Genomic DNA, 25069 nt, shown 5'->3' with positions numbered 1-25069 from the left:
AATTAATCTGTAGTAACCTTCCCTAGTCTACAGGGAACCAGGCCTTAATTAGCCTAGGGCTTATATATCTCCCCTCTACCACTCTCCCACTGCTCCCTGGACCCGATGTATCACAATATTTAAAAAACCCTAATATTCTATGGAGAAAGTGAAGTAGGAGGTCCAGAAAAATCTATTATTGGCCTCCAATAAGCCAGTCAGGAAACAGTGTTTCAGAAAGCAGAGATTAGTAAAAGTTGGTTAATGTTCCAAATCTTACTATTGTTGATATGGTGAACCATAAATTTCTTCAGCTGAGGAAGTTACTCAACTAGTGCAGTAACGATGGTTCTTTGAGATGTATGTATCTATGGGTGATTCACTGTAGATGTGTCTGCGTCCCTGCACTTCTGATCAGAAATTTTTGGTAACAATGTCTATTTGGCTCACACATGCTCTTTCCCTCCCTTATGTTGTGCCTCGAGGCTAATTAGCACTGTGAAGGGGAACCACCCTCAATTCCTTCTCCACCATGAAGCCTCCATTGAGAACTCCTGTCATAAATATAAAGGGAAGGGTAACCACCTTTCTGTATACAGTGCCATAAAATCCCTCCTGGCCAGAGGCAAAATCTTTTCACCTGTAAAGGCTTAAGAAGCTAAAGTAACCCCGTTGGCACCTGACCCCAAAATGGCCAATGAGGGGACAAGATTCTTTCAAATCTGGAGGGGGGAGAACAAAGGGTTTGCTCTGTCTGTGTGATGCTTTTGCTGGGAACAGATCAGGAATGCAGCCTTACAACTCCTGTAAAGTTAGTAAGTAATCTAACTATAAAATGCATTAAATTTTCTTTTGTTTAATGGTTTGTAAAATAAGCTGTGCTGGAGGGAATGTGTATTCCTGTTTTTGAGTCTTTTTGTAACTTAAGGTTTTGCCTAGAGGGATTCTCTATGTTTTGAATCTGATTACCCTGTAAGGTATTTACCATCCTGATTTTACAGAGATAATTCTTTTATATCTTTTCTTTAATTAAAATTCTTCTTTTAAGAACCTGAATGATTTTTCATTGTTCTTAAGATCCAAGGGTTTGGGTCTTTGTTCACCTGTACAAATTGGTGAGGATTCTTATCAAGCCTTCCCCAAGAAAGGGGGTGTAGGGCTTGGGGGGAATATTTTGGGGGAAGACGTCTCCAAGTGGGCTCTTTCCCTGTTCTTTGTTTTAAAAGCTTGGTGGTGGCAGCATACTGTTCAAGGACAAGGAAAAGTTTGTACCTTGGGGAAGTTTTTAACCTAAGCTGGTAAGAATAAGCTTAGGGGGGGTCTTTCATGCAGGTCCCCACATCTGTACCCTAGAGTTCAGAGTGGGGAAGGAACCTTGACAACTCCAAAGTAGAGGGGAGAAGGGTAGGTTGTGGAGCACTCATAGGGGGACACATATCAAAGAACCATCGTTACTGCGCAGGTGAGTAACTTCCTCTTCTTCTTCTTCTTCTTCTTCGAGTAATGCCCTAGGTAGGTGACTCCCGAGCAGTATCCCCAATGGGAGGTTGGGGCTTCAGAGTCAAGTCTGTTATGGATGATAACACTGCGGAGCTGAAGATAGCATTGGAAGCAGAGTCTCCAGTAATGGCACAGTGTTCTGCAAAGGTCTGAACAGATACCCAAATCACTGCCCTACAGATTTCCGAGATAGGAACATTCTTGAGGAAAGCGACAGAAGTGGAAACCAACCTCGTTGAGCGTGTGCGGATTCTGGATGGAGGTAACACATTGCGAGCATGATAGCAATGGTTAATACAGTTCAAGACCCATTTGGAGAGACTTTGGGCAGCTATTGCTGCACCTTTTGACCTTTCTGCGATGGAGAGGAAAAGCTTAGGAGATTTCCTAAAGGCCTTCATCCTGTCCAGATAAACGGCTACGGCTCTCCTAACGTCAACCATATGCAGTATAGCCTCCCTGTTATCACAGTGAGATTTAAGAAAAAAGGTCAGGTTTGTTTATGGGAAAAGAAGAGGTCACTCTGGGGGTTAACTTTGGATATGGCATAAGAGTAACCTTTTCTTTAAAGAATACTGAGAAGAGGGGAGGGGTGCCATTAGTGCCGCTATCTCCCCTATTCTCCCTGCTGACATGATAGCCATCAGAAATGCCGTTTTCATTGACTGGTATGTAAGTGAACCAGTGACCATAGTTTCAACTGGTGATCTAGTTGGGCTCTGTAAAACTAGATTTAGGTCCCAAGTTGGAGTTGGGTGTCTGGACTGGGGATAAAGGTTCACTATGCCCTTGAGGAATCTCTTTGTAGTTGGGTGGCAAAAACAGACTATCCCTCTATTTGCTGATGGAAAGCTATTATGGCCACAAGGTGTATTTTGAAAGAACTGAGGGATATCTCTGACCTCTTGAGATCCAGTATGTAGTCCAACATCACGGGGAGGGTGGAAGATGCCAGGGTAATTCTTCTGAAATTGCATCAAACCTGAAACCTAATAACTTTTGTAGGTAAGTGTGTCAGGTAGCTGATTTTCTACTGTGTAGTGCACTTCCTGCACCTCACTGGAGCAGCATCTCACTATGTTTTGGAACCATGAAGGAGCCAAGCCTTAAGCCAGAGGATCTGCAGGTTGGGATGGAGAGTTTGTCCCTCGTTCTGTGAGAGGAGATAAGGGATGGGTTGAAGTGGGATTTGTGGACGCATCGCCTCCTTCATCAGGTATGGGTACCATGTCTGTCTCGGCCAGGTGGGAGCAATCAGTAGGATGTTTGCTTTTTCTTTTTTTGTCAGGACCTTCAGCAGCAGAGGGAACTGGGGAAAGGTGTATAGGAGGGTCTTCTCCCCAAGGAGAAGGAGAGCGTCCCTAAATGGATGTTTCCCGAGGTCAGCTCTGCAGCAATAGAATGGGCATTTCCTGTGCAGGTAAGTAGCGAACAAGTCTATCACTGGAGTCCCCCACTGATAGACTATGCTGTGAAGCACTGTTGGATTCATTTCCCACTCATGGTCATGTGAGAACTTGTGACTGAGACTATCTGCTGTTATCTTCTGCCCTCATGGTAGGTAGGCGGCTGATATTAAAACATTGTGGTGAAGGCACAAATTTCATAGCTTTAGCGCTTCCATGCATTGGGAAGATAAATTAGCAAGGGGGTGCCAAATAATGTAATACATGTATACTATGTTGTCTGTCATAATTTTCATGAGTGTTTTACTGATCAGTGGAAGAAAGTGAGCACAAACATTTCTGACCGCTCTGAGTTTGAGGAGGTTACTGTGAAGCGTCATCTCCATGGGCGATCACCTGCCCTGAGTCTTGAGGTTGCTGAGATGGACTCCCAAGCCAATTAGGGATGCATCCATAATTAGAAGCCACGTTGGAGGGAGGGGTGTGAATTTGTTGGTTCTTTCCACCAATCCAGGGAGCATTTGACCCTGGAGGGCATCGAGAGAGGTTTGTCTACCCTGTCTTTGTTTGGTCTGTAAACACATCTGAACCATGCCTATAGACACCTAATGTGCAGTCTAGCATGAGATATTAAAAACATGCCTGTCGCCATGCGTCTCAGAAGTTGGAGGCAATGTCTGGCCAATGTTTGTGGGCTGGCTTGAATTGTCTCTGAGTGTGGTCAGCTGTGAAATCTCTCTTGTGGGAGGCATGCTCTCACTTGCAGTGAGCTGAGATAGGACCCTGTAAACTCCAAGTGCTGTACTAGAGTTAAGGTAGATTTTTGGATGTTGAATTGGAGACCCAGCTTTGTGAATATGTCCGCAGCTCCTGAACAGACAGTCACCCTTTTGTAGGTTGGTATGACCAAGGCTGATGTTTGCCATGCAACTTCAGCCAGAACCAAAAGCAACTTGTTAATCAGGAGAGTGATCCTCCCTCCATCAATAGTAGTTTCAACTTTAGTTCCCAGGTCTTTCGGGATCTGGCTTTTAGCTGCTGGCAAAAAGTACACTTTTCATAGAATCATAGAATATCAGGGTTCGAAGGGACCCCAGAAGGTCATCTAGTCCAACCCCCTGCTCGAAGCAGGACCAATTCCCAGTTAAATCATCCCAGCCAGGGCTTTGTCAAGCCTGACCTTAAAAACCTCTAAGGAAGGAGATTCTACCACCTCCCTAGGTAACGCATTCCAGTGTTTCACCACCCTCTTAGTGAAAAAGTTTTTCCTAATATCCAATCTAAACCTCCCCCACTGCAACTTGAGACCATTACTCCTCGTTCTGTCATCTGCTACCATTGAGAACAGTCTAGAGCCATCCTCTTTGGAACCCCCTTTCAGGTAGTTGAAAGCAGCTATCAAATCCCCCCTCATTCTTCTCTTCTGCAGGCTAAACAATCCCAGCTCCCTCAGCCTCTCCTCATAACTCATGTGTTCCAATCCCCTAATCATTTTTGTTGCCCTTCGCTGGACTCTCTCCAATTTATCCACATCCTTCTTGAAGTGTGGGGCCCAAAACTGGACACAGTACTCCAGATGAGGCCTCACCAATGTTGAATAGAGGGGAACGATCACATCCCTCGATCTGCTCGCTATGCCCCTACTTATACATCCCATTTTATACATTTTGTGCAAGGTGGGCCTCTCTGAGGCACCGACACAGCGAGAATGTCGTCTGTAACCGGTATGGCTTCCCTGCAGGTGAGGCACCTCTTAAAACTGGGGGAGCCAGGCATGTCCCTTACAGAGGGCAATCCCCAGGGGGCGGGGAAAAAGGGAATAAAGTAAAAACTAGACTTTTATTGTATTTTATTTTTAAACAGGGAAGAAAAAACTAAAGGAAACCCCATAAAAGTAAGAAGAATAGGCAAATAAAAACACTAAGAATATCTAAGAAAACAATTCTAAAGACCTAAAGTATCCGTGAATGGACTGCTAATCGCTCTGTCTCTAGCCTGGGATAGTTGAGGAAAGAACTGAGGATGGTTCGCCTGGGCAATGCTGATTAGCCTTGAGGCACAACACAAGGGAGGGAAAGAGCATGCCTGAACCCAATAGACACCGCTACCAAAGACCTCTGATCAGAAGCACAGGGACGCAGACAAACTGACTGTAGAGCAGCCATAGGGACACTACTTGAAGAAGAATTGCTATTTTCAACTAATTAGGAGGAAGATTTTCTGTTTGCTTGTATGAACCACAGACAAATCATAAATCTACCATCACTGCAAATGTAGAATCAGGGGCTGCTCTAGGGGGAGCTTGTAGAAGCTATAGCCACCCCAAAATTTGCCTTACCCCCTTGTAGCCACCGCTGCTCTCTGGCCACCCAGCTCTGAAGAGCTGAGAGAGTGGGGACTGGACTTTTTTTCCCCCCTGCTCACAGGACAGTACATGCTTCCCAGAGCTGTGTCCTTAAAAGCACAGGGCATCCCAACGCCTAGACACACCCGCCCGCTCTTCCCTATCCGATATAATGAACTGAAGTGCTAAAGGAGAATTGATTCAATGAAGTATTTTACATACACCAGCAAAAACCGCGCGTCACACATTTAATATTTAAAGGAATCCCTTATCAGTTTATGTGTGTGCATAAAGTCTCCTAGCAGATCACAAATTTGTCTTATCTGCCGCTGTGATTCCCTGAATTGCATTCCCTTTCTTGTAATCCATTTTAAATACATATAGTTTAGCTCCTTATAATTCTTTACTTTTTAAAATGTTATTTTATTATTCTTAGCACTTCATCATTTACCTTTGTTAATATTATGCAGATGGATGACATTGTGCTATTTAACTTATAATTTAATAGCAAATAATCATTGAAAATATTTATAAGTAAATAGTTGCTAGTAGTTTTAACAATGATATCTGTGTTTCTAGTATAGCACTTCCAAATGAAAAATTACAGTGAAAACATAGGAATTTTTAAATCTAAATTTTTCTTTTTCTTTTTATAGCACAAGTTTATTCTGTTGATTGATGCCCTGTCACAATTTCCTACCTGAGGACCAGAGGATGGGAAAGGTGAAATGAAATTAATAGGCAACAGGTCTAAAACAAACAAAAGGAAGTATTTCTTCACACAACACACAGACAACCCGTGGAACTCCTTGCCAGCAGATGTTGTGAAGGCCAAGACTATAAAAGGGTTCAAAAAAGAACTAGATAAATTCATGGAGGATACGTCTACCAATGGCTATTAGCCAGGATGGGCAGGGATGTTGTCCCTAACCTCTGTTTCCCAGAAGCTGGGAATGGGCAACAGGGGATGGATCACTTGGTGATTACCTGTTCTGTTCATTCTCTTTGGGGCACCTAGCATTGGCCACTGTCAGAAGACAGGATACTGGGCTAGACGGACCTTTGGTCTGACCCTGTATGACTGTATGGCTGACGCAGTATAGCTGTTCTTATGTGAGAGGTAGCAAATTGTGATGGGCAGCATCTGTAACTGCTACTGGTAGCAAAATCCATTGGTAGTGGTTTTTGACATTACTCCTGGCACTCAGCTCCAGCAGCAGCAGAGAAGTAAGCTGTCTTGTACTGCTAGGCATTTGTACTTTCATTCCTGTCCTATAACTAGATGTTAAGTTAGACAAATGTGCTTAAAGGAAATGGCTTTTTTATTCTATTTTATAAAAATTATGACATATTTAATGTCAAAAAGGTTTACATAGTAAAAGGCTTTTCTCTTTTCTCTGAAACGGGTATTTACAGTATGCTACAAATAAAAATCTGTTTAACTAAACATATTGACATATTCCAGTCTTTTGGCTAATATATGTCAGGTCTTATTTGACGCATTTTGATCGTGTATTTTGTTTCAAATATAGCTCTGTTTTAATTCCTAAAATTTTCCAATATGGAAGAATCTGTATGGATTAAATATATCAGCAGAGTATAATATAAACTGTTAAAAATCTAACTGGATATATAAAGGGTTACAAAAGCAACAACAACAAAAAAAGACAATGAATCTATGCTGATCTAATGGGACACATTAAAATGATTTAATGAAACAAATATCTTGATGAAGGCAAGAAACAAAACAGCATTTTTTCCATGTTAGTCAAATGTAATCACTTAGTGAAGACAGTACTTTTTAATATTGTTAAACTTTTCTTCTGTTCTGAACTAAAACAATTTCTATTTTCTAAAACCTGTAAAACCAACAATGTAAATGTCTTTCAAGTTACAGTAAAACCTGCCCTAGATATCACCTCTGAAGAGAGACTACTTGTAATGAGTGACTACTTGCAGAGGCCACGGAAGACCACCGCTCTCTGGTGGCAAACCTTTGAAAAGAAAGACCACCTCTTATAAGCAACCACTTTTGCTAACTCCCATGCGTGGTCACTCTTGGCAGGTTTTACTGTAGTTCACTGCAAGTTATCACAATAAACCAGCTTCATCTTTTTTATTGTGAAAATGTTTCCAAGTTAGCTAACATGCAAGACAATTTTGTATGAAATAAATGTAACAGAAATAACCAAATATTTGATGTAGATATTTTAGCTCCTACTGTAAACATGCAATGCTGTTTAATGAACTGGGCTGTTCAATTGTTGCTCAGTCTCACAAATCTACCTTTCCTCAAGCAAATTGGTATCAGATGATTTACAGTACTCCCTCCTTTAGCAAACCTTTCAAATGTTTTTTCAAAGATGCTTCTTTGTGCTGTTGCTTCTTGATGATGCCAATAGCAATTTTATAGAACCACACAAGACACAAAATGCAACAACACACACCGAAAACAAAATACGCAGTTACAGAAGACCAAGCGACCTTTCACCATGTTATTACAACATATTAACTCACCTGGAGTGTTTCTATTTGTTTTCTGATACTGTTGTTAGATGGCATCTAAATAAAGCAATGTGAGACAGCAAAACATAACAAACATGAGAATGGAAGGCACATGCATGTTAGATGAAAAAAAGCACAAAACAACAGGTAGCCATATACTAAGGACTCTATTCACAGAAATAAGGTTTTTCCTGGTTACGGCTTTGAATGCTCCACTAGCTTCAATGGTTTAGTGGCAATGGACACTAATTAATTTCCTAAGGCAAAAAATTATCTTTTCCCAAGAAATACCTCGTCTTCTACTCTACACTTCCCTTCCCACTTGTGCAGACTCTTTAAACCTTTTTCCTCCTTGTCCTTAAGAAGCAGAAGTAGGATCAGAGACCTCATCCTCAGACTCAGGGAAGCTGATAATCTCCTGACCAAGCCATTGAAAATTAACTGTACAGTATCCAAAATAATGGTTTAAAATATTAGCCAAAAACTTGAAAATACTGATACAGTTACATGCTACTGAATCAATTCACGGAAATATTTGTTAAGTGGAATATATTACTCCTGTGCGTCGTAATCTCCAATGAATTTCTGTTGGTTTCTAGGTGAAATTTAGAGCTAATGCTATGACCAATAAAGCCCTATACATTATACCAAGAGACCACTTCTTTCTCCATAACATACTGCCACAGCTGTGATCAGCAATGTTACAAAGCCCATCTTTCTCCCTAGCCTTTGGAGGAGGGAGGGGAGTTATAAGAGTAATTAGTAGTATGAGAATGTTATTGTTTCAATTTTTAATTTTTGCCTGATTTTTGCTAGTGGAGGTCAGATGAAACCTGCTGATATTCTAATTAAATAATTTTGATAATTATATTTTAAAGGATGTCAGAGACATTTAGAGTGAATAGGTACTTAATCTTTATTATGCTGCATATAGCTAAATAATTCAAGCAAATGCATAAAAATAAAATATTATGGTGAGACCAAGTAAAAAAATGAGGGAGGAGGCGAAAAAATAAATCTAGAAAAGCACCTGCTGGGCAATTAACTACTCATTTAGTTAGCGCCAACATGCACAGAGAAACAAGCTTAGCTGAAGCAAAATAAAAAGATAACTGGGATGGAATTTGAAAGATTCACTTCACCCAAGTCTCAATCCATGGCTACATAACCACAGAAAACAATAGTGAAACTGCAGTCCAAATGACTTAGTGGTCTACCAAATACCTTGCTAAGTCCCTCATCAATGTACAGTACCAAAACTTCTATGTTCTGCATTGCAGAAGCTCAAATATAAAATTTCTGCTGAATAGAGCCCTAAGGTAAATGTGTGAAGTTGTTAATGGGCAAGAAAAATATTCGAAGTAAACAATGCATGCTGCGCAGTTACTGCTTAAACTCGTTGGCATTGATAGTTTTAATGCATCAATTGCCAGCTATGGACGGTATGCCAGGAATATCTGACTTCAGGATGCAAAAGAAATTCAGCTTTTTTTTTTTTTTTTTTTTAAAGGAAAGCTTCAATTGCAAAACAAAAAACAAAGCAGACATTGAAAAAATTTGAAGAATGTTAGATGAAAAAATATACAAAAAACCCAACAAGCAACAGAAACATACAAAAGATGTCATGAAGACAAAAGAACCTTCAAAAACATCAAAATCTGTGTTTTGCTTTAGCAGCTTTCACCGTGGTTTACATAATTTAAATCATAAGCATGTAGACAAGATTTGGAAATTGTTACACATAGCTAGCCAGAAACAATGCTAACAATAAGGTGAATCCATTACTTTGAAAATATCAAAACCAAGATGTTAAACAAAACAAACATTACTAATAAACCACATTAATAAAAATTTATGAAAGAGTATATTACAGTAAATAATTTAAGCTTTAAATTAGGACAAAACCCCATAATTTCAAAATATCAATGATCTGTGTCATTTATTAATCCAGTAATATTGACGATGCTATCGAATTCAGTCAAGAGTTAAAAGGGACACTAAGTTTTATATTCAAAATTTACACAACTTTAAAATTTGTATAGGATGTAGAGATCATTTCCCCTCCAGACTACATATTTAGTTTCTTTTTTAATCAACTAATTTATCAAACAGGAAGATATATTTTGAAATTACTATTTATATTACTTAAGTGTGAGAGCACGCACACATACACAGACCTCCCAGCAATAATTTTTATGTGATCAAAAGAGTTATTGTTTGTGCTCTCTGCTGGCTGTAGAACAACAGCTGAGTAACAAACACTGCTCCTAGAGCTACGCAAACATGAACCAATGAAGCTGATGCACAAAGATAGCATCAAATGGACCTAAATGAGTTAAAACAGCTACCTTTTGCATTTAAAAAAAAAAAGTGCCATGCCAATTCCAGCACCACATAAAACACAGGAAACACATTACTAAACAATGGAGAATTAAAACATTCAAAAGGTTTTTAGAATAATTATTTGACAGTGTTCTTTTAAACAGCTAATTATTTATTTTGCTTTAGTTGGTATTAAAATGCTTAAAGTTCATAAGACTGAATGCTACTGATTTGTGACAGGTTTCTGAACTAAGAATGTTTCTTACCTTTAAATGTGACAAACAGTTCTGCAGGAAAATGTGCCAGTTATTTAAAAAAAACTGTTTCTGACTGACACACAACAGGCAGGTGATCAATGGATACAGAGCCTACAAGGAGGGAAAAAAGAAGAACTGATCAAATTGCTCTGTGAGAAATACATTCAGGAACAACACAATCACCCCAGTAAAACCTGAGTAAGGCTTTGGGTGCTCAGGAGCACTGCCTTTTCCCCTGTTCTACCTTCACAGATTTAATACAGTTTGTAAGTACTTGAGCCATGGTGCCTTCTTCTGCTGGAGACAAAGTGCTGTAAGATTTGTTAAGGTGTTAAAAGTTTTTCAACAGAAAGTATACTGGTCCTTAATACAAAATTGGTCTCATTCACAGTCATTTTGGTATAGGATGAAAGTTAGGGAAGAGAAATACAACCTAGTTAAATAATAAGAATAATGCAACAATGTTTCTGACTTTAAAAATATAAAACTAAATGTCCTCTCAGCACCAAGTTTGACAATGATATCATTACATTCTTGTTACAAACTAGTGTTTAAATGTCTATAGTGACAGCCATTCCTTAATTCTTGGAATCCTAAAATAGGATAGCAATGGAATCTCTATTGTACTCAAAGCCCTCCATATGTGAATGTAAGAGATTATTTTAAAGTAATTTTAAAGTAAATTTAATAAAAGTACAAACCACAGACACAAAAATTAGCCTTGTGCCAGATGCAAAGTGAGACGAATTCACTTGCATTATAGGAATGTGAATAAAGGGAGTGACAAATACTACACCAAAAAAAATTTTAAAAATAAAGAAAAGTATAGTTAAATCCTTGAAAGGAAACACACTTTAAAAAAAATCCATGAGCTAAGCTTGGGGAGATAAACAGATGCTGGGAAAAGCTGAAACATGTGGGCAGAAGAGCTAATAGATAAGAGCAGAGTAGTAAACAGGCAGCTGGTCTGCTGCAAAAAATATATGGTCTGCCACTTCTGCCCTTTAATTAAATCCACATTGAGATTCTGACTGAACAGAATTTATATTATCAGAGGAGATATCAGGGAACAACAACTCCACATCACAAACCACTGAAATAATTTAAAAAAACTGTCAGTTTCAGGAAAGGCTCGGGAATGAGAACAGAGGTAGAATTACTTTTCATTCACAGGGAGAACAAATCCTGCACAACAACACCGACATCAAAGATCAAGCAGAAGCAGTATAAAAAAGCATACATTTAATCCTTGCGCTGCCTTTAGGAGTTAAGACTTTATATTAAAGAACTCCCTTAACTTTCCTTGGGTAAATCATTCATCTAAAAATATAATATATATCAGTAAATATGTGAAGAACTGAAATATTTCTTTAATACCAGTGAGTGCTTCTTTCTTGAGCTCAATTCAAAGGTAGTCTGGTAGAGCATCTCCACAAAATTTTTCAAACATGGCACATTCACTTCATTTTTAACAGCCTAGTGAAAATAAATATAAATAATTGAGTATAGAGATCTAGGCAGAAAGAAAGAAGTTAAAATATATTAAAAGCGGAACTATACAGGCATATGAAAATTCAACATTTAGATTATCTTTAAGGTTAGTGAAGTATCAAGTCTTTCTGTATAAGATGTAATGGGCAGCACATGAAATCAATGTGTCATATAGCACAAACATCTAGTAAAACAATGAAAATGTTGCGACTAACAAAGTGCAGAAACATCTGTTCTGAATTTGCATGCTTTAACTAAGGAAAAAGAGTCTTATTTTTAAACACATGCTAAGTGCGTAAACTATTTTACTATAGACAACACCAAATTCTTAGACAGAAGTTTCTTTTAAACTGTGTGTATTTTTTTGTTAAAAGAGGTCACTCAACTTTTCTCACTGTTACCCTTTTTCCTTAATGCACAATAAATCTGAGAGCTGGGACTCAATAAGAATGGGGCTTATTACTGTGTACCCTATCATAAATGCAGTGTCTTCATTTGGTTTCACAATTCAGGCGCAAAATCACCATGGATTTGTTTCGATGCATGAATGTGCGCACACACTCACACACTCTAAGGGCTTTCCCACTCTGTTCTACAAACCCAGAAATGCTGCCTTCCCATGCACCCACCCTCTCCCCATCAATACATCTCTCCTAGTCCATATTTAGGCTTCCATTGCTGACCAACTTCACTGTGTGTTCTCTCACCTTCACACTTCATCCTTTAATGTTAGTATTTGTCCAATTAATATTGTAAGCGTTTCAGGGGAGGGACCTGTCTAAACTATGTGCTTTGTAAAGAAACAAACACATCAAAGGTGTTACAGAAGTAGTCCTAATTAGTTTGATTTTACACTGGACAGACGCACTGAACTTCACATTTGTAGCAACTGCAAGTTAATAATTTCTCTCTAGTCCTTCTATATAAAAGGTAACTGAATTTCTTAACTTTTATTATTTCGTTCATAAAGCAGTCATCAAAAAATGGCAACCCCATTTTGCTCAGTGCAATAGTCTGAATGTTTACGTGATGAGAAGCAGACAAATTGTGAAATGCATTTGAAAAGTATTTGAGCCAACAAAGTGGCTCTCTTGATATAAAAAAATAACCTTTAGGGTATCATCAATGTATTAAAGTGGTTCAAAGAGGCATAATTGGCTCCATTTTACATTTAAATCCAAGTTGGGTTACTGTCTGTGATACAATGAAAGCAGTATAACACAAATTGGAACGAACAACACTGTCTTCTCTGATTGTAACAAAGTGAAGGGTCCTGAGCGTAATGACAGAAGTCCTTTCAGTCACTTGATGAATGGACTCAGGACCCACCATTCTTTGGGAGGGTACTTTGTTTACCAGCAACGTATTGTGGTCTGGCATTTGCTAATGAAACTATCATTTGACATAACCATCTCACCAACTTCTACAAAGTTTCTAAACTCATTTTGTGGAAGTTTATTGAGAAAGTGATGGCTGGCCAACATCAGACACACAATTTCCTTTAATCTTTAGGATACCTATCATCCAGGCTTCAGGCTTGGATGGCACAGAGTCTTCTTGACTTACAACCTCCTCAGGGAAGGAGAAGTGTTATGGGCTGCTGTGTTTTCAACATGCTGATGATACTCAGCCCTGTTTCCTATTCCTTTAGCCTAGGCAATGCAGTTTTCCTTTGTCACTGTCTGTTGGAGGAATGAACTCAGATGAAAGCTGTTTAGCTCAAATTCAACTGCGTAAGATGCAAATGATACTTACTGGCAAGAGAAATCATTCTAAGAAAATGGCAGAGGCTGTGACTTCTCCCTCAAATGAGGGGTTATGCCCACCAAACATCAAGGTTGTTCACAAATTCAGAGTCTTATTGGACTCACTTAGCCAAAGGACTGCATCCTTTTCTTTTGCACAGAAAATCATTTTTGAGGTCTGCGTACATTTCAGTCACCTACAGGCTATAACAGGCAGTAACATGCTACACTTGGGGCTACATCTGAAGGCTGCTCAGAGGCTTCAGCTGGTGAAGAGCAAGCCAGTGAGAGCTTTGCTTAAGTAAAGACTAAATAAGAACTGCAGAATTCAGCCTATCACAATAAACATGAGAGATAACAGTTATGGTGAAAGAGCAATTACTCTAGGCCTAAAGACAAGTGGGAAACCAGATAATAAGTAGGAAGTACTGATATGCTTGCTTTCATAGGAGCACTTAGGTACTGATAGGTAAATTCTTGCCTCATTGCATTTGCCCAACAGCTTTTATGGGTCTGCACAAATTCAACCCAGTGAGGATTTACTGAAAGAATTGCAGGAAGAAAAACTAATCAAACTCACGCGCCGGGGAGGGTGGGGGTGTGGGGTGTGGAGACTACTTACAGCAGCCACAGGGATGAGAATCTCCACAAACAAACCAGCAAGTGCATGTTTTATATCTTTATCTTTTACTTCCAGGAAGTACTGAGCACATTCCTTTACGATCAAGTGTTAAAAAGACAGCAACAACAAACAAAAACAAAAGACAAAAATAAAGACATTTTAAGTTTTAATTTGTTGTATAAGAACATCACCAACTGTCCTACACTGGCAGCTACTTAAAATTAATAATTTTAAAAATAAAAGTTAGCCCATTCCTCAGCAGCATCTGAGACTCATTCATACCATTATCAAAGGTAAGGTTTCAAATTCTATGCCTCTACTCCCAGCAATTTTTTTGAAAACTAAAAACAGTTGCAACCGCAGTTGTCTTTCTGTTATGTCTTTTCCCCATAAATAGAATTATAAGGTAAATCTTCCTGCTCAGATTGTTTTAAAATATCTGAAAACATGCGGTACTCTTATGGTCATTACTAGAAAATTTTTAGGCATTAAGAATACTTAACATTTATAAATGTTACTATGTACTATCATAACTTATATACAAAACATAATTTTAGAGAAAATATTTACAGTAAGGGCTTGATCCTGCAAGACTATGAGCACTATAGTCTCAATCCAGCAAGGTATTTAAGCATGTGTGTAAGTCTTTGCAGAATCAGGACCTAAACTGGTAACTGACTGCCAAAAATATTTAGCTTAGTTTGGAAGAAGCTCTAAGTCACTGATTAATATAATGTTTAAAATATATAGAAATAAGATGTCTCAAGAGAAGAGTAAAAAATACCAAGTTGTTTTTGTACTGGGCAACTTTGTTAGATTAAAATAGTTATTTAATGTTCTTGCAATTATTGTTCTTTGAGACGTGTTGCAGATGTGCATTATACTGTAGGTATGTGAACACTTTGTGCTCTGGTACTGGAGAATTTTTCCCTACTGGTACCCACAGGAGCAGCCCAGCCCACAGCCGAGTTCCTTGTTTCTCAAGTGAGTGTATAAAGGGCAAAGGTGCCCCACCTATCCTCCAGTTCCTTCACACCGGAACCCAGTGGTAGACTCTCATGCATCAGGGAAGGAGGATGGGTCATGGAATGGACATATGCCTCAAATCCTGAAGAACAAACCATTACAAGAAGGTTAAGTAACCATTTTTTCTTCTTCAGGTGCTTGCATATGTCTATTACACTGTAGATGACTCCACGGCCCACGTCCTGAGGTAACAGCTTGGGAATCTCTTCTGAAGAGGGACTTCCTCACCTACATTTGCTTCTTCCCTTGAAGTGGGCAGACAGTGTGTAATGTATGGTGGAAATATAGACCAAGGACCCATTGCTGCTCTACAAATGCCTAGATTGGGGACGTGCACCAGAAACGCAGCTGATGTTGAATGTGCTCTGAAGCACACACTGAGACTATCAGGAGATGTTACTCTCTTAGCAGTATAAACCATTGCAATGCAGTTGGTGATCCATTTGGAGGGTGTCTAAGGCTACATCTACACTAGCAACTATAAACAGTTCCATGCACATGGTTGTGCCATAACCCCCTTATTATCCACATCTAAACCTCAGAAGCACTTTTGTCAGACGGCATGAATACAGGGCAAATAAGCTACCTGCTTGAGGGGTGTGAGTAAGTACATGCCTCAGGCTGTGGCACAGCCTCATACCCATGCAAGATTTGCTGTGTGGACAGGGGTAAGGGGCATGTACCACATTTTGAGTTTCAATAGTCCTCTGCACCCAATTACACAATGCACTCAACCCCTTTGTTCCTGTCCCTTACCCAATCCATAAAGATCAGTCTTCCCATTTTCACTACTAGTAGTAAGCTGCACTTGTCACACCAGAACAGCTTTCTGCTACACTCTTTTGATCAATATAGGTGAACCTGGATCCTGCTTTGCAAAGAGCTAATCTGGCCTGCCAGGTGCTGGTCAATGTGTGGTTGGAGTACACAGTCTTTAAAACTTCTCCTGGAGTGGCAGGAACATACACCTACACCCAGAAATTTCACTGAGGCTGGAGCAGGAGGGTACTGAGCTCAGTGCCGGGAATGCATCAAGCTCTTGAGGCTTCTGTACAGGAGGGCAAAAGACTCCAACAATCTCTCATCGTACATGTCCCTTCTATGATGAATGGGACCAGGTGGTGTCAAGAGCTCCCAGTACACAGCCTAAAGTTGCTCAAAACTCCCTCCTCAACCCCACCTCACTGTCCAATGGGATGTCAATGAGGGCCAGGGCAAAGAGGCAGCAGTGAGCATGGAGGATACCCTGGAAGACCTGGAGGACAAGAAGCATGTTTCTACACCTCTACCTGGAGAAGCAAGTTGAGGAAGCAACCCTTTTACAAACCGGAGGAGGGCACTGAGCCATGACAGGAACAGGAACCCAAGGCTGGTAAGTTAAAATGGAGATCCATCCTCCCCGCCAATATCCCCTCTTGCACTGTGCTACATTCCTGATTTTAAGCACAGCCCATGCTCTGCTTCAAATCTTAAACAGTCCCTGAGAAAGACAAGGGCATAAGTCAATGATTTTATAGATTTCTGATGAACCACTTGTGACGGTGCCCCCCATAAGGCTCTATGGAAATATGTTTATGAATGTATATATGACATAACTGGAATATGTTTTATGCTACATATGCCATGTAACATATTTATGTAAAGGTTATGATCTACTGAATCTATTCATCCTATTTGTATGCATGTGTCATCATTGTATTCGAAGTTATGAATATTGGCTGTATACTGGTTTGATTTTAAATAACCTTAGTAAGGCATTTGGTCAGCTTCTTTAGAAAGGAATTTGCAAGTTAAGTGTCCAATCAAGAAGCACTTAACGCACAATGGATCTTGGAAGGCTCCAATCCACATAAGTCTACATGAGGACATTCAAGGTAGCATGTGGACAATGGCTGCTGCCTGTAAAAACTGAGTCATGCATGGACATGTGACTTGCCCACGTGACTCCAAAATTCCATCTTGGAGCTGGACTTTGCATAGGAGAGAGGAGGGGGTCTCCACCCACAAGAAAAAGTCTATTTAAACCCTTGAGAAACCCCTCCATTTTGTCTTCAGCTGGCTCAAGAGATAGCCTCTCCACCCCCCAAGAATACCTGAAAGAAACTGGAAAACAGGACAGTAACTAAAGGGGGTGTGAGTGACTGCTGGACCCAGACTAGAAGGAGACTAGTCTGTAAAAGGAAGCTTACTTGGAATTCCTCTGAGGGTGAGGTTTTATCCGTATTCAGTTTTATTAGACATAGACTTGAGTGTTCTATTTTATTCTGCTTGGTAATTCACTTTGTTCTGTCTGTTACTACTTGGAACCACTTAAATCCTACTTTCTGTATTTAATAAAATCACTTTTTACTTATTAATTAACCCAGAGTATGTATTAATACCTGGGGGCGGAGAGGCAAACAGCTGTGCATACCTCTCAATCAGTGTTGTAGAGGGCGAACAATTTATGAGTTTACCCTGTGTAAGCTTTATACAGGGTAAAACGGATTTATTTGGGGTTTGGACTCCACTGGGCATCTGAGTGTTAAAGACAGAAACACTTCTTAAGCTGCTTTCAGTTTAAGCCTACAGCTGTAAGGAGAAGTGGTTCAGACCTGGGTCTGGGTTTGCAGCAGGCTAGTGGGTCTGGCTCAAACCAGGCAGGGCACTGAAGTCCCAAGCTGAGAGGACAGGGAAAGCAGGGGCAGAAGTAGTCTTGGCACATCAGTTGGCAGCCCCCAAAGGGGTTTCTGTGATCCAACCCATCACACCACTATTATGCTTTTGGCAGAAGCTATAGAACAGATTATCAATGAACAGTCACTATGCCCATGTCTGTGCATTTCTCAGCTAGCACACCGGAAGTGATGGGCCCAGGGGAGTTTGGACCAAGGGAAGGGAGGAGACATGTTTAGAAAGTTCCCAGCTGGGGATGGGACAGTTGTAGAAAACTTACAGTAGTTTGTCTAAAGTTATTAACAGCTGGTTTTTGTCCCATTGAAGATTATAGTTTCAGTGCTTCTCCTACCCACACCAATCTTACTATCCCCTTACAAATGGGAGCCATGCACAACTGTGGGGGATAGAGGGAAAGAGTTGAGGTGGAGTTAGGTCCAGAAAGGGAACACTTTGGTTAACTGTGGAAAAGTTGTTGTTGTAACTGTGTCAGTCCCAGGATATTATAGAGTCAAGGTAGGTGAGATAATATTGTGACATTGTACTCCATATTCTTTATGGAACTATGCTTATGATATGGATATGACATAACTGAGATGTACTTTATGCAAGATGGGTCTTGTAAGATATCATTGGAAAGGTTATAATTTACTGAATATGATTATCCAATTTGTATGCAAATATAATTTTTGTATCTAAAGTTAGGAATATGGACTATGTAACCATTACAACTGGGTGTCTATTGGGAAGACACCCACCAGATGACAGGCCATCGAATTTGATGAGCCATCAGGCGGGCACACCAAACCATGAAGACACTAATCTCTCTCCCTCCTGGGAGGCATCCAGGACATAACTGTGACACTACTAGGTCAGGTGGTCTTGTCACCTGATACTAAACATTACCTACGACTTCTTGTAACTTTCCACTGGAAGGGAAGGGGGAGTCAAGTTTGGGAAACAAAGGCCTTATGTAAATCCTATTTAAGGGTAGGGAGCAAGGCAAACAGGATGACTCCTCTCCATGGCCTGTTTGCCCAAGAAGAAAGACTGCTAAATCCACCTGAAGAGAAGGCAGGGAGGGAGTTCAGACTGAGACAGGGGTCCAGTCTGAAAAGAAATATAACTGGAACTTTGAACCACAGAAACTTTGCAACCTGCCTAAAATAACATTTAGGGTAAGAAAGTACATTTTGTAACCTGTTTCTTAAGTATTTTGAGCTTAGCTTGCGTGTTTTGTTTTATTTGTTTAGTAATCTGCTTTGTTCTATTATCTCTTATATTCAGTTAAAATCCACCTTTTGTAGTTAATAAACGTATTTTGTTTATTATTGAACCCAGTTTATGTAATTTCTAACTGAGGGAGGGGGGCAACCCATTACAAACATCTTTTATTGGACCAACTTCTGTTGGTGACAGAGACAAGCTTTCAAGCTTACACAGAGCTCTTCTTCGGGTCTGGGAAACTAAATCAAAGTGTCACTGCTAAATACAGGACTTGAACATGATTATTTAGCATAAATATTTAACACACATTTCAAAGGACCATTCAAGGTAAAGTGGCCTATTAACACCCCTCCGGTCATATGGGGGGGAAGGGGAAAGATGGGGGGGGGGGTTGTTAGTGGGTTATAAATTGCTGTAATAAGCAATATTAGTGTCTCTATTCAGTCCATGATTTTTAGTGTCTATGAATTTAAGCTCCCAGGCTCATCTTTTGAAAGCATTGTGCAGGTTTCTTTTGAGGATGAGGACCGATATGTCTGAAGGATCGTCTGTTGAAGAGTCCCTCACTCTAAGCTTTGAGGCAATGGATGCAGACTTCTGCTTGTGCTTCTGGGGCCTGAGCTTCCCTTAGATGACTGAGAGGGCTCCAAAGCTGATCTAAAGATATACCAGAGGCACTCCTCCAGCAGCTTTTTCCTAGTCTTGAAGCTGTGACAGATAGAGCAACTATCTCTGATGTGGCCCTCACCCAAAACACTTGAGGCAGCAGGAGCAAGGGTCACTAACAGGCATAGGCTTTTTGCAGCCTGCATAAGATTTGAACCCCAGGAGACTTTGACATATACTCCCCACCCCCGTAGGCTGGATCCAGAGACCTGACAGACTGAAAACAGGACAAAAGAAGGACTAAATCAAAAGAAACAAACTTAAACTTATAACACTAAAAGAAAAGAAAATGAATAGTCAGAACTTTTTGAGTACCACTAGGTAGATCAAATAGTTGTTCACATGGAACACCAATGTGCTGATCATGGATGGTAAGAAGGAACTGGAAGAGGGACAGGGTGTCTCCACCCTTTATACCCTTATTCACAGCACAAGGGGCTCAGCGGTAGGCAAGGCCACTCCTTAAATTTCTGCTAGGGAAAAAGTCTCCAGCACTGATGCACAAGGAGCTCACACACCACACCTACAGTGCAGTGTACATATGCAAGCCATCAAAGAAGACAGAACCTTGCTAACGAAGACACACAGAAGATAAATCTAGTTTCAAAATGATGTCTGCTTTATTTCCAGGTGGTGCACATTTACCTGCATGAACTGAAATGATGCTTCAAAGTCTTCTACAGGATACATTTTTACTCTGAAAAACTTCATCCCCATAATTAAGCTGATGATACTTTGTACTACGTGAGGACTCTGTTCCTTCTGCCGCAGTTCCTTTAATTCAGTGACAAACTTCTTCCTAACAGCCTGAAACCTGGATAATTTACACACATAGCAAACATTGATATTGCTTAGTTCAGTTTAATTTATTTCTATTTTAAACATATTTTTCAAGTAACTTTATCTGACAATGATATTGTAGCTACAGTTAAAGAGACACAGTTAAGGTAGACAGATTTTATTTCTTGTATTTGATGTCTAGATACTGCGGTGATTAGCATATTAGAAAACATATGTAGGCAGAGCAAATAACATTTGAGGGATGTCAGCTTTCTATTTACTCCATCTATATACCTAAAAAATGGCAGCATCTTCTTAAAAATCTTCCTGATGCATAGTTTTGTTGAATAAATGAGCACTTAGCTATTTTAAAATTACAATTACACTCACCGGCCTTTACACAAAAATATCTGAGGCATGTCTCTGTAACTGCATATAGACAGCATTTTTCTCATTTGAGTTGTATCTGTTCCATTCTTTGAAGGAGGAAATACAATGTAATTTACAAAAAGCTGCTCAGAGAGAGAGGATACCTATGCATTTCAATACCTTACAGGTGCAAACATGGAGCAGATAGGCAAACCAGAGAATAAACCCTGAATACACAAGTACATAAAATGTACCTATAATGCAAGATACACTAGGTCTTATTTTTAAATTAAACTCATTAGCTTTGAAAATATTTCTTAAATGTCTAATCTGTAAAATCGTATTAAATGATAGAAATACACAATATGCATCTCATGAAGTTATGAGCCATTAACACTCCCATTTTATTCCAACCCTCATTGGACAGACTTGGAATTGTACTCAAGCTAATGAGAGAGACTAGTAATGAGAGAGAGGAAAGTGCCATACTGAAGGAAGCACTGTGCAATAGAAAGATGTATAATTTATGTTTCAAAGAAAGGACAGCATTTCTTACTTTGTTAGACTATGGGAATGATGCACAACAATATGTCTGCTATGCCAAATGTTTGATTAGTAGCGGACTTCCTTATGTACAACTATGGAAAAGCTTCCAGTTTGCTAACATTATTAATAAATGTGCTGTAAGTAGTAGTCAGGGAGGATAGTTTTACCTTTTGGAGGAAAAAAAAAGAGGGAAAAGGAAGAAGTGAAATATCGAGCTTACTTTGATTGAGCAAGAACCCCTATCACTTCTGCATATAAATCTGCAATAATATGCACATTCCCAGTGTTGGTTCCTGAATACCTATGGGGAGAAGAAAAGAACAAGGATGTGCTTTTAGAAAATATTATTTGAACATATCAACAGTGTGCTCAGCGATATACAAAACATAAAAGGTGCTCCATGCAATGAGGAATTCCAATCTGAATAGAAAGACCACACTTCACTGGGAACTCTTTCAGACCTACATTCTGTTTTTAAGTTTAAAAATGGATAACATCTGAACTGGTGTAGGTTAATTTTGGTAGGCTTACTGGATGCAATACATTTTAAGGTGGAACTGTATATAGCACTCTACATGGGAAGAGTTTATTTATGTAACCTGACAACGAACTTCTATTTTTCTTGCCCTTATTGTGCAAATTAAGCTGTATATTTTAAGACAAACAAAATAAGCCTTCTATTGCACACAGCTGTCTTTTTTAAACAGTCATGATTTTTAGCTTCAAAAATCAGTATTAACTACATTTTTTGTGTATTATCGCCAAATCTATTAGGTGTGAGGCAATCAGAACAGAAAACCTATGCAGTCAGTCTGAAAACAGCCGGATGATAAAGCACTGTGAATTAAAACAAAAAATATTATGTGCATGAATTAAACTTGACTTACCCTTCCTTGTGTTTAAAGTGCTTAAAAGCCAAATTCAGAACTTCATGTACTAAAGGATCTGGCACTGGATGAACAGGTATCTGAAATATAGATACAATTTCACTTTATTATATCAGTACATAAATACCACTGTGCTACGCCCCTTAGAAATATTCAAGAATAGATTAGGAGGCAGATCCTGAGATGGCGTAACTGTCACAGTTCCACTGACTTCAGTGGAGCTGTGACAATTGAAACCAGGTGAGGTTCTGTGCCTAGATATTCAAGCACTATGACTCCACATCAGTGATGTGTGGCATTCTGTTAAATAATTTGACTACTGAGTTTAAGTAATCAAAAATGGCACTCAAAAATTAAGTGATCACATCATTATGTGCATATCATGAATAGCTATGAGTCTAGATTAACTGTTTCATTTCAGACCTCACTAACTGATGTGGTCTGACCATTCCAGATTTAACCTCAAATGTAGGGTAAAGATATTCATGTCAGGGAAAGGAGGCCGAAGGCATCAGTTTAAAAGCTCATCCATCTGGTTAAGAGCAAAGAGAAAAAGCAAGAACAGAGAAGAGGAGTTTATGCCCAGTTTGTATCACATCAAAGGAGGTGACAAATGTGTAAGGAAATGGTTGAACACTGGCCCCAAATGCACAGCCCACCTTTGCCCAGTGTGTATGTGTTTTTTTTTTTAAACTGTCAGAAATCATGTTTCTGAAGCTTTTTGATGATTAAAGTATTTTATAAGTACTATATATCAGAGTGGCCACGCACACATCAATTTCTTCCTAAGAATAAAGTAGATTTGGTGTAGAGATCAGGTACAAACACATCTAAGTGGGCCAATCTCACAGTGGCTCTGTTTAGTATCACATAAAAGGTGTAGAGGTTTTATATTTTGGATTCAATGGAAGAGCTTTCCTTTTTAGCCTTTCAGCTATGTTTTCATTTTGCCTCCTAAGAGTCAGCACCTAAAAAGAGCCAAATATATTCTTTAAAAGGTCATTTTTGTTCTGGATGTACACCCACTTTTTACTATTTATTTAACTAATCAAATCACATTACACTACTTTAAATGTTTAAACAGGCTAGCTTTGTCAAATAATTAAATTTTCAAAGACTACTAAAAGTTATTTTTATTTCAGAAGTATCCTCCAACCCCCACACAACCCCCCCAAAAAGAATTTTATGATTCAAGTACAGAGAATGCAATACGCCTCTCTGTCCTGGGACTTTCCTCCTGTAAAATTTTCTATTATTATATTTTATACATGAATAAATGTGAAGTTCAATCTAATGCAAATAATGTCGAGTGTTAGCATGCAGCCAACTCTCTTCTGCGAAGTAGTAAGTTGATGATTGCTGATATTGATGCTACTGAGAATGGACAAAAATGAAGAATCTGTAACTGGGGTTCTTTGAGATGGACAGTGCATATTCAGAGTTGGGTTGCACCAGCTGGTGGAACCTTCTAATAGCAGTACCCGTTTAAGCGCTCACACTCCCTCCTACCCCTTCTGATAGCATTCCCGAACACTCGGAGGGTGAGGCTATAGAAGGGGGTCAGATGCCCTCTGCTGCCTCAATTCCTTCTACTTCTCCACGGCCTAGAGTCAAGTTCTATTAAGACTCCGTGGAGTATGAATACTGAAGCTCTCTACCCACTTTCCCCTCTTCTTCTGAGTCCTAAAAATCTTGACTTTAAGAAGAATGTTACTTTTTGGGTACTTTGTTGATTTAGCGTACTTACAGCAAATTGAACCTGAGGAGCCTCTTGCATGGCAGAAAAGCCCTACCTTCCTATGTGTCAAGAACTGCTCGTATGAAGGGAATTCTCTGTGCAGGACAGATGTGGGACTTTTTCATATTGATCAAAAGTCCTAATCTCTCATAGCTTGAGAAAGCTCTTTTGAAATGTGAGTTTGAGGAGCCCCATCATCTAGATAAGGGTAAACAAAAATACCTTGCCTTCTCAAAGGGGCTTCTACAGCAGAAAGGTATTTTGTAAAACTCTAGGGGCAGGAGACAGGCCAGAAGGAAGGTCCTTATACTGGAAATGCATTAGCACCATAAAAGCAGAGATATTTGTGGTGATTTGGTCTGATACGGTATCTACACAGGGATAAAAGACCCGCCGCCTGGCTGTGGCTGGCCTGGGTCAGCTGACTTGGGCTCATGGGGCTCGGGTTCTGGGGCTAAAAATCGCTGCGTAGGGAATCTGGCTCTAGCCTGAGCCCAAATGTCTACACAGCGATTTTTTCAGCCCTGGAGCCCAAGCCCTGCAACTCTGAGTCAGCTGACCCAGGCCAGATACAGGTTTTTTATCCTTGTGTAGATATACTCAGAGATACAGAAATAAGCTACCACAATAACTGATGTAAATATGTGAATCTGTGATGAAGAAACTTGTTGATTCCATAACTAACTTTGGATCTGTTAGATGAAATTTATGAAGGAATTTACCCTAATGAGCACTCTTCGCTTTCAGTTTAGGATCCAATGCTGACAGATCTGGAGCCAATGAATCTCCTCAGTGTAACGTCACACCACTAACAGGTGCTTTTTTGTCTTTTGCCATCTTTTTTGGAACACAGATGGACAATCTAATGGCTTTTCTCTCACCACTCACTTCTTGCCTCAGAGGACAGTGACAAGGGAGTCTCTGGAGCTTTCATTGTTGGCTCAAAGTTTGAGAACAGACTGTGCGGCAGTCATGGAACTCTATCCCAGAGCCAAAAATCAGAC

At 39.7% G+C, this 25069-nt stretch overlaps 1 protein-coding gene across 8 annotated transcripts in view; it reads right to left on the bottom strand.

The window, feature by feature from the left end:
- The window catches only part of LOC144930508 (protein furry homolog-like), a 224732-nt gene that overhangs the window by 183430 nt on the left and 16233 nt on the right, over window positions 1-25069 (bottom strand). For 7 of the 8 annotated variants that reach the window (XM_078852557.1, XM_078852551.1, XM_078852555.1 and 4 more), the window contains exons 5-11: window positions 22328-22407; window positions 21661-21741; window positions 20391-20559; window positions 14172-14264; window positions 11691-11789; window positions 10323-10424; window positions 7747-7791 (exon numbers count right to left, since the gene is read on the bottom strand). In XM_078852557.1, coding sequence (XP_078708683.1) covers window positions 7747-7791; window positions 10323-10424; window positions 11691-11789; window positions 14172-14264; window positions 20391-20559; window positions 21661-21741; window positions 22328-22407 — 669 coding nt within the window. The remainder of the gene's footprint in view (window positions 1-7746; window positions 7792-10322; window positions 10425-11690; window positions 11790-14171; window positions 14265-20390; window positions 20560-21660; window positions 21742-22327; window positions 22408-25069) is intronic. The other variant, XM_078852556.1, reaches the window with a different exon arrangement.

The sequence above is a fragment of the Lepidochelys kempii genome, chromosome 4 (genome assembly GCF_965140285.1).
Source record: "Lepidochelys kempii isolate rLepKem1 chromosome 4, rLepKem1.hap1, whole genome shotgun sequence".
Taxonomy (NCBI): Eukaryota; Metazoa; Chordata; order Testudines; family Cheloniidae; genus Lepidochelys; species Lepidochelys kempii.
Note: the sequence above shows the minus strand (reverse complement) of the source record. Positions and strands in the feature narration are given on the sequence as shown.